The following is a 12,465-nucleotide window of genomic DNA, read 5'->3' as shown; positions in this document are numbered from 1 at the left end:
TCAGAGTTTCTGCCTCACAGTGTTGAATCCGGATTAAAAGAAGCATAGCCGCTCCCACAGGATTTGATCAGGAAAAAGGACATGGCTTTTCTGGGGTGCATAACAGCTTCACAAAGCACACCTTCCTATCCTCTGTCCAGGCTAGGGGACTCAGCATTTCATCCTCAGTCAGATGCAGCAGGCCTGTGCTGATAACAGGACCCAGGTCATGTTCAGCACAATTGCAGCATTTGCAGTCAACACGCAGGTTGTCATCTTCACCAGAAACCACCTTGAGATGTGGCTGGTGACAGGGCTGGAAGGCCATGTTGGGTTGGCCAAGCAGATGGACAAACGCGGTATTGAATTGAAAGCACCACTGATCTCAGAGGCTCACATTGCTGAGGGTGTGTGAGGGCTGTGTGTGAGCACTGCTACAGCCAAACTCCCAGCCTTGCTGCTAATCTTGATGGGCAGAGGAATCAAGACATCTTTCTGATTCTCTGAGCTTCTTGGCCAAGATGTTGATGGTGTTGGGTTTCAGCACCGACAGCTACCGTTCTGTAGTGCCATTCAAGGACCCTGGCTTCCCTTGTTTCTGACGGCAGAGTTGGTGTTCTGCACACCACTGTCCTCACCTCTTCATGGTTGTCCTCGTCATCTGAATATTGCTCAGTTGGGCTGACTGGGACTCGGCTTCGACCCATGCCTGCTGCCAGGTCTTCTTCCTCCTGCATGGGGAACTTGGTATAATTGTGATTATCCAGAAAGGCCAGCCCCTTAGTGATGAGGGCGGAGATTGGGGGCACTGCCATGGAGGCTGCTCCCAGGTGGCTTCACCACCAGCTTGGACTTGCTGGGAGAGGTATGTGTTGGGGCTGATGGGCATGGGCCAGCCCCCACACACAAATACATACCATTTGTCTGGGTACCCTCAGAGACCACAGGGGCCCTGCTTGCCTTCAGTGCCAAGGGGGACTTGCTGCTCTGGCTTGGACTCCTCAGACAGCTGTGACTCTTGAGACTTATTGATCTGAATCAGCTCTGTATAACCCTAATCAGCTGCTGCAGGGCCTCCAGTACCACCTGACCATTCCCCTTCAGCATGTGCAGCCTGGCCTCATACTTGATCTGTGCAGTGGTGAGGCTGATAGGCTCCATGATGACCCACTAGGCCTTGTTCTGTCCGCTCCTCATCCTCCCTCAAAGGCCCATAGTCAATAGGCTAGACCTTCAGTCCATCCAGCACAAAAGCCAACCTGTGAGTGACACATAGTTGACATAGTGAAACACCTTCATGTTCCATGCTGCACGAAGACCATTCTGCTTTCAAGGGAGGTGATACAACTCAGGTCTGGCATGGCTATTATTGCCTTGGCCAACTCTAGGGCATTACCGATCACACATACTTTTCTCTCAGGGCTGAGGCCTTTGGTGAAGTTCTTCATGTGACTTAGAGTGGGCCCCAGGTTCACAATTCAGGAGCACGCTCAGCAGGGCGTGAGTGGCACAAGAGCTAGGGGCATGAGTGGCTCAGCTGGTGGGCAAAGAACATACTGTTCACATGATCATCATCAGTCATAGACATATTTATCCACCAGCATAGAGTCCTGGCGACAGGCACTCTTCAGACCATTGAAGAAGAAGATGAATCCATTCACGGGGCCCTGACATTTGCTCTGAAGGTCATAGATCTCTTCCACCTGTAACCCTTTGACATCGAAATCTTCTATCAGAAGGGTGAAGAGGTCTGGGTCGCTCTACAATTCCAGCCAACCCTTATTTATCTTCCCATGTGGCAGCCTCTCAGCACCATGTCCAGGTCTCCTGCCCCACTGCTGGCAGTGCCAGGAGTCCCCACCACCCCTGGAACCCCAAGCCTTAATTCCCTTCTAAAATCAGGGCAGTATTTAACCACAAGAAGAGCAGAATTTAAGAACTGTGAATATGGAAGTCCCTGTTTAGATATCAGCTTTCATGTCCACTAAGTTCTTAGCTCCCTGGAAAATCATCCACTTCCTGTTCCCTAGGTTGAGCATTTGAGGATTCAAGTGGAAGTAAGCATTTCCAGATCATCTCTTTGTTTCATATGACCTTCCTCTACCCTAAACCCCAACATAGAGCATAAACCTTAGGTGCAGGTGGGCTGAAGCACAGCCTTCTAACTTATTAGACACCCCTCTTGCTAAGGAACTGTTTGCAGGGATCGAGCTCCAGGGGCAGGGTCTACCCTGGAGACCTGAGAGGCCTAGGAACTCACTGTCCTCGGGGTTACAGGGTGCGCCACTGCACATCGACTCAGACTTGCCCAGCCTCACAGTTTAAATAAGCAGGACACGGTCAGCATGGTTGGAAGGAAAATCACAGAAGAATCACACTGGATTAAAAGAAATGAAATTTATAAAATTGTAAATTCAAGAGTTCTTTTGTTTTATTTATGAACTCTGTTTCTTTTCCTAAAACAATGGCAAATTTGGCTTTGAAAATTCAGGGTAGGAAAAACAAAATCCACATGGAAGATATATGAAATAAATAGCTGATGAAGAAAAAGAAAAGAATACTTGTCTCTCACTTTTGGCCTTTGTTGGGAGTTGCCACAGACAAAAGTTATGAGCCTGTTTAGGTTGGTAATACAGCTATGAATTATGTAGTACCCACCTATTTCTAAAGAGCATTGCCAGGAGGGCTAGTCATTGAATTCATATAAACATCTTAGGTCACTCCACAGCTTTGGACAAAATTGTGTCCCATCTATACATTTCCTTTGAATGTAGACCTTGTAAATATCCACACATTTTTCATCAAAACTAGAAATCTGACTCTTCCACAAATCTCAGATACCGCTTAAAAACCTCAGAGCCTAGAAGGGATCTCTAGTTTTTGCCTCTCTGTGGCAGCTTCAACCCAGAATGTAAAAGTAGTAGAGACCCCAATGAAGTTTTGAAAAACTGGGCAGAGATGGAAGAGAAATAGCTTCAGGATTACTGGCATGAATTAGAAAATCACTGGGCCAATACTAACTGTGGGATCATAAATCTCCTTGGTGCAGTGTCATTTGCTCCTCGCAGGAAGGTCCTTTTTACCTCTCACCTTGTGCACCTCCTTCAGTTCTCTTACAGTGATGGTAAACAATTACAAGACCTTCAGAAAGGTATAATTATGGCCCAATTTTATGTGGATTTATAGATCCACGGGGGTATGAGAAGAGAAATTCATAAATCTACGTTAAAACTCTTAAAGTTTTGGCTCCCTTTCTTTTCAAGTTTCTGTGAACCTCCTTTCACGTGTATCTTTGGCTAGTTATTGTGACACCCCTTGTTTTAAAAAATGTACACTTGAATTGCTTTTCGAATATGTATATATAGAGAGAGTAATGGAATCATCTGAAACAGGATGAAAGCTGACAGCAGATGCCTCCCTAGGAGTCAGGAACTCACAGGTGGCAGCCAGCCATGGGCGTGTCAGCACCCTCTGCTCAAATTTGGTTCCCTGGACTTACAGACCATGGAGGGAAGAAATGCGATGACTGCCTTATCTTTCCCTTTTGTCTTTTCTCAGAAAAACTGAGTAGTGAGCATATTACTGAGATGGAAAACATGAGATCCTTGGTTCACAAACTATTTACAGTTTTACATTTGGAAGAGTTTCTGATAAAGAGAGAGAACCATTTACTGGAGAAAATTGACCAACTGATGGAGGAGCTACATTCCCTCGAACAGGTTAGAAAGCATCACAATTTATATCTAGATGAAAATAATACCTGTTAATCATGTGAGCATTTTTCTGAGTGCTTTATATGTTCATTTTCTACATCAAGCCTCGTAACAAAACTATGAGGTTGGTACAGTTATCTCATTCTGCAGATGAGAAAATTGAGACAACAGAAGTACTCGGCTAATAAGTAGCAGAGCCAGAAGTTAACTCAGGTCATCTGCTTGTAGAGCTGCTGTCTTTAACTCCACCGCACTTCCTCTCCATGGATCCGCCATTTCTCTGCAAATAGATAATAGCAATCTGAATATTTTGTTCTCAACCTGGAAAACTTAGAATTTAAATTGGGATGTACTAGCTGGGGTATACCTTTACATTTTGGGGGGGGAAGGCTGCTGTTTGTTTATTTTTCTGGAGAATGGGTCTAACTCCACGTGGCAGAATTTAAAATTAGTAATGGCTTTCAAAATATGCAGTTAACCAGTGGTGGAAAAAAAGTAACTTTTTTTTTGTTTGGTTGTTTATCTGTTTTCATTTGAAGAACTTTGTCCTATAAACTTTCTGATCATGTTTGTAATTTTTAGAAAATGGGTGGATTTATGTGTATCTTAGCATATAAATAGAAAGTTTCTGGAGATGTAATAAGTTTTTAAAAGTGATTAGATTATTTAGCTACATTTTTTTTCTTTACTTTTTAAAAAAAATTGATAATGTTTATTTGGGTTAAAATTATGTATCATAAAAAGGTGCCCGATGTCAAGTCTTCCTTCCATTCTGTCCTCCGTGCTCCATATCCATTGTGTTTGGTTTCCTATGAATCATTTCAGTGTTTCTTTGTCTAAATACAAGCAAAAACAAATATATTCTTATTTTTTGTCCTTTCTCGGGAAAGGAAGCATGCTATAGACAATATTCTTACCTTTTCCACCTAGAGTATATCCTGGAAATCTCTTCATATTAGTTGAAAGCACACTTCCTCTTTATAGTTGCCGTCTATCTTTATTGATACATGGATTACTTTTGATCTTTTGCTGTTAAGAATGAAATCATAGTGAACCATATATGTGTGGGTGTCCCTGTAGGATAAATTCATAGAAGCAGAATTGCTGAGTAAAAGAAACTTGGCATGTGATTTGTTAGGCATGTGATTTCTGAGTTTTTCATTGTTATAACCTTCTGTACTATCCTGAATTTTTTCCATAAACATATATTAACTTCATAACATTAAAAAAAAAGTGATTAATGAACCGATTTGGAAATGAGTAATCATTCACTGAAATATGTAAATATATTTTTAAATTATGGTGGCATAAATGTAAAACATAAAAATAGACATTTTCAGTGTACAATTCAGTGGCATTAATTGTGTTTTGTAAGTGTTGTTTTTTAATATATCAGACTTCTTTAAAGTAATGTAGGTGTGTATTTACTGTTCATTTTCCTCTTGCCCGCCCCCCCCCCAAGCTGATATGCTGTAAACTGAATTTTAACAATTTGCTTTTTTATCCTCAGCTGAAAGCTAGAATTGAAGCTCGCTCAGAAGCCAAAACCAGTGGATTCCTGTGGGCTGGATTAGCACTGCTGTCCGTCCAGGGTGGGGCAATGGCTTGGCTCACTTGGTGGGTGTACTCCTGGGACATTATGGAACCAGTTACATACTTCATTACATTTGCAAATTCCATGATCTTCTTTGCATACTTTATAGTTACTCGACAGGTGAGTAGTTTGTTAGGAAAATGGTAAATTAGAACATCTTTGCAAAAAATTGCTTACCCAAATCAAGTAATGAACAAAAAAGGCTTGTTTTTTAATGGTAAATTAGAACATCTTTGCAAAAAATTGCTTACCCAAATCAAGTAATGAACAAAAAAGGCTTGTTTTTTAATGAATTACTGCTACTTGGGTTTGTATAAGGAGACTTATATAGGGAGAAATTATATGTAGCCTCTGTAGAGAAATACTTAATACACTTATCTTCCCTGTACCCTCATTTATAAATAAAATTGAATTTGCAATTCAAAATACACAGTAACTTCAGCTTTTTTTGTGGTTATTTTGCCAAAAATCTCCCTCTTTGTTTTTTCCATTCTTCCATATGTGCAAATTCTCTTCCCACCAGCCTGCTTTGAAAACAGCACTGAAGGAGCAGCCGGTCTCAAATGAAACTACATGTTTTACTTGTGTCAACTTATGCTGCTGTTATGGCCACTGCAGATATTTTACTCATCTGCCCACCTCTGCTTTGGTGTTGCTGAGTCAATTATCTCCCTCAGGAAGGCATTACGTTCAGTCCAAACATGTTCTTATCTGTTCTTTCTTTCTTTTTAGGATTATACTTACCCAGCTGTGAAGAGTAGGCAATTTCTACACTTCTTCCATAAGAAATCAAAACAACAACAATTTGATGTGGATCAATACAATAAGTTAAAAGAAGACCTTGATGAGGTATCTTACCCAGTACCAACCTCACTTGTAGATTTGTAGCTATTAAACAAATAGAAAGTAGAATTTTAGGGAGGTAATGCTGCAGTAAAGAATTTTAAACTCTGTAAAGGCATTTAGAAGTTTCTTCTTAAAAAACAGAAGAATCATTATGGCAGCACTCTTTTCATCCTTTCCCCATCTTTGAGATGAGGAAACAGAGGATCTTAAAGTTACTTGCCCAGGTATACACTGCTAGAAAATGGGAAAATCAGGGCCGCCAAGCCAAAAGTTTGACTCGGGAGCTTATGCTCTTAAGTGCACATCATTAGAGTCTATTTCTTAGACAGTTTCTCTCTTTGGCTTCCCCACTTAATCATTAACGTTTCTCAGAAGGTGACTTCTCATAAAAATAACTAGATTTTTTACTTTTCTTTGTAATTTTATACCAGGAAATTTTTGGGTATAATGCATGCTCACTTAATAGTCAGCTGTCATCTCTTTTGTACTTTCTAAACTACCCACATCTGAAATAAAAAGAAGAAAAACTATTACTAGAACTAAATTTTTGATCCAAAAATAGTAGGTAGGAACCTTTTATTTTTTTAAATATTTTATTCATATAATTACTAAATAGGAAAAATATGAAGAAATTTAGTGGATAAACTTACTTTGAATGTTACAATCCAAGAAAGCTAAGGAACATTCTTTCAGCTAGTTTTTAGGAATGGGCATTTAAGATTTAAAATAACCCCTTGTAAAGTATTATTTTTTAAGGTACTAAAGTTGGGAGAAAAAGGGAAACCATTAGATCACAGTTTGTTTTTATTTTTTAATATGAACTTAAAAGGATATTATGAAGGAGATAAACAAATGCAAAAAAAAAGCATAAGGATAAACTAGAAACCATAAACATCATTTAAAAAAGGATTCATATAAAATTGAAGTATGTTAGGCATTTACCACTCATAGTTTGAATATTTTTATTGCCCTAAGGAGATACTACACTCACAGAACTCCTCTCAAGCACTATACTGATGTGATCACATTCGCTCTAATCAGACATTTTCTTTTTCTCATTCACAGGCACAAGAATCCCTGAAACATGTGCGCCGTTCTCTTTATTTGCGGTTGCCAGTAGAGGAACACAATGGCAAGGACTGAGCTTACATTTTTAAATGTCATTGAAGTTTTCGATTACATTTTGCAACTTAGAAACTGGAAGTTTTTGAATCCCATAATCATTTCAGTTTGACTGTTTAAATTGTTAGTTAATAAAAATATTATTGTAAAACACAACTAGTCTTTGAACTTCTTGCTTGAGATTTTTGAATTAGGGATGTTCATAACTTGTTAAGGTTTAATGTTGGAAAAAAAGTGAAAGTGGCTGCTGGTATTTGGCTCTTTAGCTAAAAACCCTCATCATCCTGTCCCCACATGGAGATGAAATGGTTAGCATTTTTCAGCTTCACTTAGAGTTGTTCTTGTCATGACATTCTTTTGAATATGTAATAGTTGGAGGTAAGATCTTTAGTGTTAGATATAGCTAAAGTTATCAAATGTTTGATCAATTTAAAGTGTTCATCTTAGTAACAATATTTAAAATAAAACAAAACCTGTAGAACTTAATCACATATTATAAGATACCTTACATATATATTATTCAAAATCCTATGGAAGCTATTTTTAATCTCATTTTTATAATGAAGAAACTGAGGCTTAGGTTAAATAATTTGCCAAAGCACGTTACCTATAGGAGATCATAAATCACTGTAAAATTACAGTTAGTGCATTTAATTAACTATTCAGGATTTCAATGATCTCAATCTTTATGAGGCATAAAGGGTAATGTTGATAACCTAACATAGAGATTTGCTTTAAAAACAAACAAACAAAAAGCCCCACCATTTGCAGGGTATATCTATAGTTCAATCAAATCACAATCAATCCTCTTGCACCTTCAACTAGAACAGTGCACAAGGATCATTTATTTGCTGTTCATATCAGTGTCTCTGAAACACAGAAATTCTGAATTATCAATATATTAGTACGTCTTATTACTAAGCTAAGAATATGCACCAATATATTTTTCTATTTTTCATCAGATTTTGAAATCCTCAATGGACATTTTAAGACTAATTTTTTGTTTAGGTGATAAAAAATAAGACCATTAATATAACAAAAGTTAAGGAAAATGAGATAGAAGAGATGGGCCTTGACTTTTGGGTGGAATTTGGAAAGAGGGAGGACATTTCAGGCAGGGAAAATATAACATGGGAAGAAAAGTCCTAAAGCAGGTCTTGGCTGTGTAACTGTGGAATATTTCCCTAGAGCAGAGGATATACAATGAAGAGAAGTGGATTTATTGAAACAAGGTTGAATTGGGAGAATGGGATCAGATAATAAAGCAGGATTTGGTATTCAACTTGGAAAACGTGAACAGAGTAAAGTTTGAATGGAAACAGCTTATTTTAGTAGAAAGTAGGCTGTAGGGTCAGATGGGTCCTGCCACTTATTAGCCAGGCCTTAGGCAATTAACCTGACCTCTCTTCTTCTCAAAGTAATTATAAAAAATACCACTAAATTTAATGAGATAAAAGATTTTGAACAGTGCCTTACCTAAAGCAGATATTTAACAAATATCACACTTGAAAGTAAGCTCCAGGACGACAGGGAGTGTCATCTGCTTTGTTCACTGATATGCCCCAAGTGCCAAGAATAATACTTAGCCCATTCTAGGAACCCAAGAAAGGTGGGTAAAAGGCCTGTGTCACTTTCAGGGATAACATTCTAGACTAGGGAAAGTGAAAAGGCTGGCTTCTGCAAGAAGCAGTGTAAAGAGATTTCTGGGAAAATAAAAATAGGCTGAGTTTACCCTTGCTCCGTGGAACAACTAGAAAAATGACAGAAAAATGACCAGGACAGCAGTTCCAGGGTGCAAGTGACCAGAGAGGGACTTCTGCACTATATAAGGAGATCCTAGATTAAAAAAAAAATGGAGAAGCAGAGAGAATGGGGTGAGCGTGCTCGGTTATGATTCCACCTGGGGCAAGCGGCAGTGTGCGGGAAGGCTCCGGTCCCGAACGAGTTGGGCCCGCCTCTGTAGCTAGCCTGGGAGATCTTCCCTCTCATATCCACAGCCAGGAGCTCCCATCTGGAACCCGGGGGCCAGCAGACTTAGTTTGCCTGCACACAAGAGAGGCCTTCCAGCCAGTGCACAGCGCCTGCCCTTGACCTCTGAGACAGGTCGCTGTGGGCACCTGGTTTGTGGCAGAGACAGGGGTTGGGGGATCCTTTCAGGAGGAGGGGAAAACACAGAGTGGAGCCGGTCTGACAATTGTCAGGCAAAAGAGACTTATTGGGTCTCACTCCTGCTTCCCTTTCACCACAGAAGCCCGGAGCCATGTAGAAAGGCACAATTGAGGAAATAAACTGATTCGTGCAGTGCTGCCAGGCTTTTCTAAGTTGGCTAAGAGTAGGGACAGTCCCACAGCCCAAGGTCATCCCAACCGGGAGCCTGGTGACCACCAGACCCTTCGGACCACAAGCAGATTCTCTGCGGAGGTGCATATGGCCCACTCCCCACCCCTAGGGTGGGCAGCATCCAGCATGCACCAAGACCCACGGCCTTGGCTGGAATTGCAGTGGGATTCCATCCTACTCATCCGGCTGTTGCAGTCAGGGAGAGGTGGGCCTGAGGGGAAGAGGATGCCCAAGAGCACCCTGCTGGGATGATGCTGAAAGTGCAGTTTGGCAGACTTGCCTGTTTGCCCAGCTTTCAACAGATCTTCAAGTAGAATTACAGCTCCAGCCTGAGAGCCAGACCTTGGTTTGACAAGGAATTACTGACAAACCAAGAGCACAAGGAGACCTTGAACGCAAATCCAAGTGAATACAAAATGTTACATGAGTGAGGGAGATCAACTTTCAAAATAACCTTATCAAGATAATCAAATGCCTCAAAGCCAACAAAATCACAAAGCATGTAAAGATGCAGGCAGATACGGTCCAGCCAAATGTCCAAATTACAAACACTGGAGAAAACACAGAATTTGGAACAACTAATCAGACGTTCAAACAAATCTAAATGATTCAGTGGGTTGGGTAATGACAGAGGATATCAGCAAGACACTAGAAGAACTTGAAAGAATAAATAGAAAAACAGCAGATCTCACAGACATGAAAGATACTAGTGACCAAATTAAAAATATACTAGAGACACACAACAGCAGATTTGAAGAGGCAGAAGCAGGAACAAATGAATCAGAGGACAGAACAACTGAATTTAAGTGCACAAAAGAACAAATGGCAAAAAAGATGGAACCACTATAACTGGATCTCAGGGAAATGGTGGATAATATGAAGCACACAAAAATAGGAATCATCAGTGTCCCAGAAGGGAAGAGAAGGGGAAAGCACTAGAAAGATTAGTTGAGGATATAAAACTTCCAACCCCTTATAAAAGACATAAATATGCAAATCAAAGAACCCAAACCGCAAATAGATTAAATCAAATTTAAATTCAAATAAGCCCTCCATAAGACACATACTAATCAGACTTTCAAATGCAGAAGAGAAACAAAGTCCTGAAAACAACCAGAGAGAAGCATTCAGCACATACAAGGGAAGCCACATAAGACTAAGTTTGGATTACTCATGAAGCGAGAAGGCAGTGGTAGGATATATTTAAAATTCTGAAAGAGAGACTTCAGCTAAGAATTCTATATCCAGCAAAGCTGTCCTTCAAAAGTGAGGGGTACATTAAAATTTTCACAAACAAAGGCTGAGAAATTAGTTAACAAGAAACCTGCTCTACAAGAAAGACCAAAGGGAGTCCTGTTGGCTGAAAAAAGAAGAAAGGAGAGGGTAGTCTAGAGGAGGGCACAGAATTGGAGAGTATGAACAAAGGTAGCGTAAAGGATAAAAGGGGAGACAGGGAAAGACTGTAGAGATCTGACAAATAAAAACCAAAAGATAAGATGGTAGATTCAAGAACTGCCTTTACAGTAATGACTTTGAATGTGAACTGACTAAATACACCAATTAAAAGATACAAATTGACAGATGGAATAAGAAATATGATACATGTTTATACTGCCTAAAAAAACTCATCTTAGACCCAAGGATACAAATAGATTGAAAGTGAAAGTATGGAAAACGATGTTTCATGTAAGCTGTAACCAAAAGAAAGCAGGAGTAGCTATACTAATATCAAACAAAATAGACTTTAAATGCAAAGACGTCATAAGAGACAAGGAAGGACTCTTCATACTAATAAAAGGGACAATTCACCAAGAAGAAATAACAATCATAAATGTTTATGCTCCCAATCAAGGTGTTCCAAAGTACAGGAGGCAAACATTGGCAAAACTTTCATTGATCACCAGCATTTCAATCTACTAAAGTTATTTTAACATTTGTTCCCCCATTATTTATTTATTTTTAATCCATATGTTTTACTCATCTGTCCATAAGGTAGATAAAAGAAGCATCAGACACAAGGTTTTCACAATCACAGTCACATTGCAAAAGCTATATCATTATACAATCATCTTCAAGAAGCATGGCTACTGGAGCACACAGGTCTACATTTTCAGGCAGTTCCCTCCAGCCGTTCTGTTACGTCTTAACTAATAAGGTGGTATCTGTTTAATGCGTAAGAATAACCTCCAGGATAACCTCTGGACTCTGTTTGGAATCTCTCAGCCACTGACACTTTACCTTGTCTCATTTCTCTTTTTCCCTTTTGGTCAAGGTTTTCTCAATCCCTTGGTGCTAAGTCCCAGCTTATTCTAGGATTTCTGTTCCACGTTACCAAAAAGGTCCACACCCCTGGGAGTCATGTCCCACATAGAGAGGGGGAGGGCAGTGAGTTTGCTTGTCATGTTGGCTGAGAGAGAGGCTACATCTGAGCAACAAGAGAGGTTCTCCTGGGGCTGACTCTTAGACCTAATTTTAAGTAGGCATAGCCTATCCTTTGCAGGGTTAAATTTCACATGAACAAACCCCAAGATTGGGGGCTCAGCCTATTGCTTTGGTTTCTTCCCACTGCTTGTGAGAATATCAAGAATTCTCCACTTGGCAAAGTTGAATTTCCCCCCTTTCTCACCATTCCCCCAAGAGACTTTGCAAATACTTTTTATTCACTGCAAAACAGATCTTGATAAATTTGAAAAAGACTGAAATTATTCAAAGCACTTTCTCAAACCACAAAAGAATGAAGTTGGAAAAATTCAATTGTGTCCCTACTGCTTTCACAGATTGGATAGCCCACATCTCTGGGCGCCAATTATTGCATCTGAGTAAGAGCATTTTAATCAAATAAGTCCTTTGATAAAATTCAAGGAAACTGAC

At 39.9% G+C, this 12,465-nt stretch overlaps 1 protein-coding gene and 1 pseudogene across 1 annotated transcript in view; one reads left to right on the top strand and one right to left on the bottom strand.

Annotated features, from left to right (window-relative positions):
• MCUB (mitochondrial calcium uniporter dominant negative subunit beta) overlaps window positions 1-7,410 on the top strand; it is a 136,828-nt gene extending 129,418 nt beyond the window's left edge. Inside the window, exons 5-8 of the mRNA XM_077142563.1 lie at window positions 3,538-3,698; window positions 5,203-5,406; window positions 6,019-6,135; window positions 7,198-7,410. Coding sequence (XP_076998678.1) covers window positions 3,538-3,698; window positions 5,203-5,406; window positions 6,019-6,135; window positions 7,198-7,275 — 560 coding nt within the window. The 3' untranslated portion in view covers window positions 7,276-7,410. The remainder of the gene's footprint in view (window positions 1-3,537; window positions 3,699-5,202; window positions 5,407-6,018; window positions 6,136-7,197) is intronic.
• Window positions 68-3,433, bottom strand: LOC143668499 (ubiquitin carboxyl-terminal hydrolase BAP1 pseudogene; annotated as a pseudogene).
• Window positions 7,411-12,465: the final 5,055 nt, after the last annotated feature.

The sequence above is a fragment of the Tamandua tetradactyla genome, chromosome 24 (assembly GCF_023851605.1).
Source record: "Tamandua tetradactyla isolate mTamTet1 chromosome 24, mTamTet1.pri, whole genome shotgun sequence".
Classification (NCBI taxonomy): Eukaryota; Metazoa; Chordata; class Mammalia; order Pilosa; family Myrmecophagidae; genus Tamandua; species Tamandua tetradactyla.
This window is presented reverse-complemented; position numbering and strand designations above follow the sequence as displayed.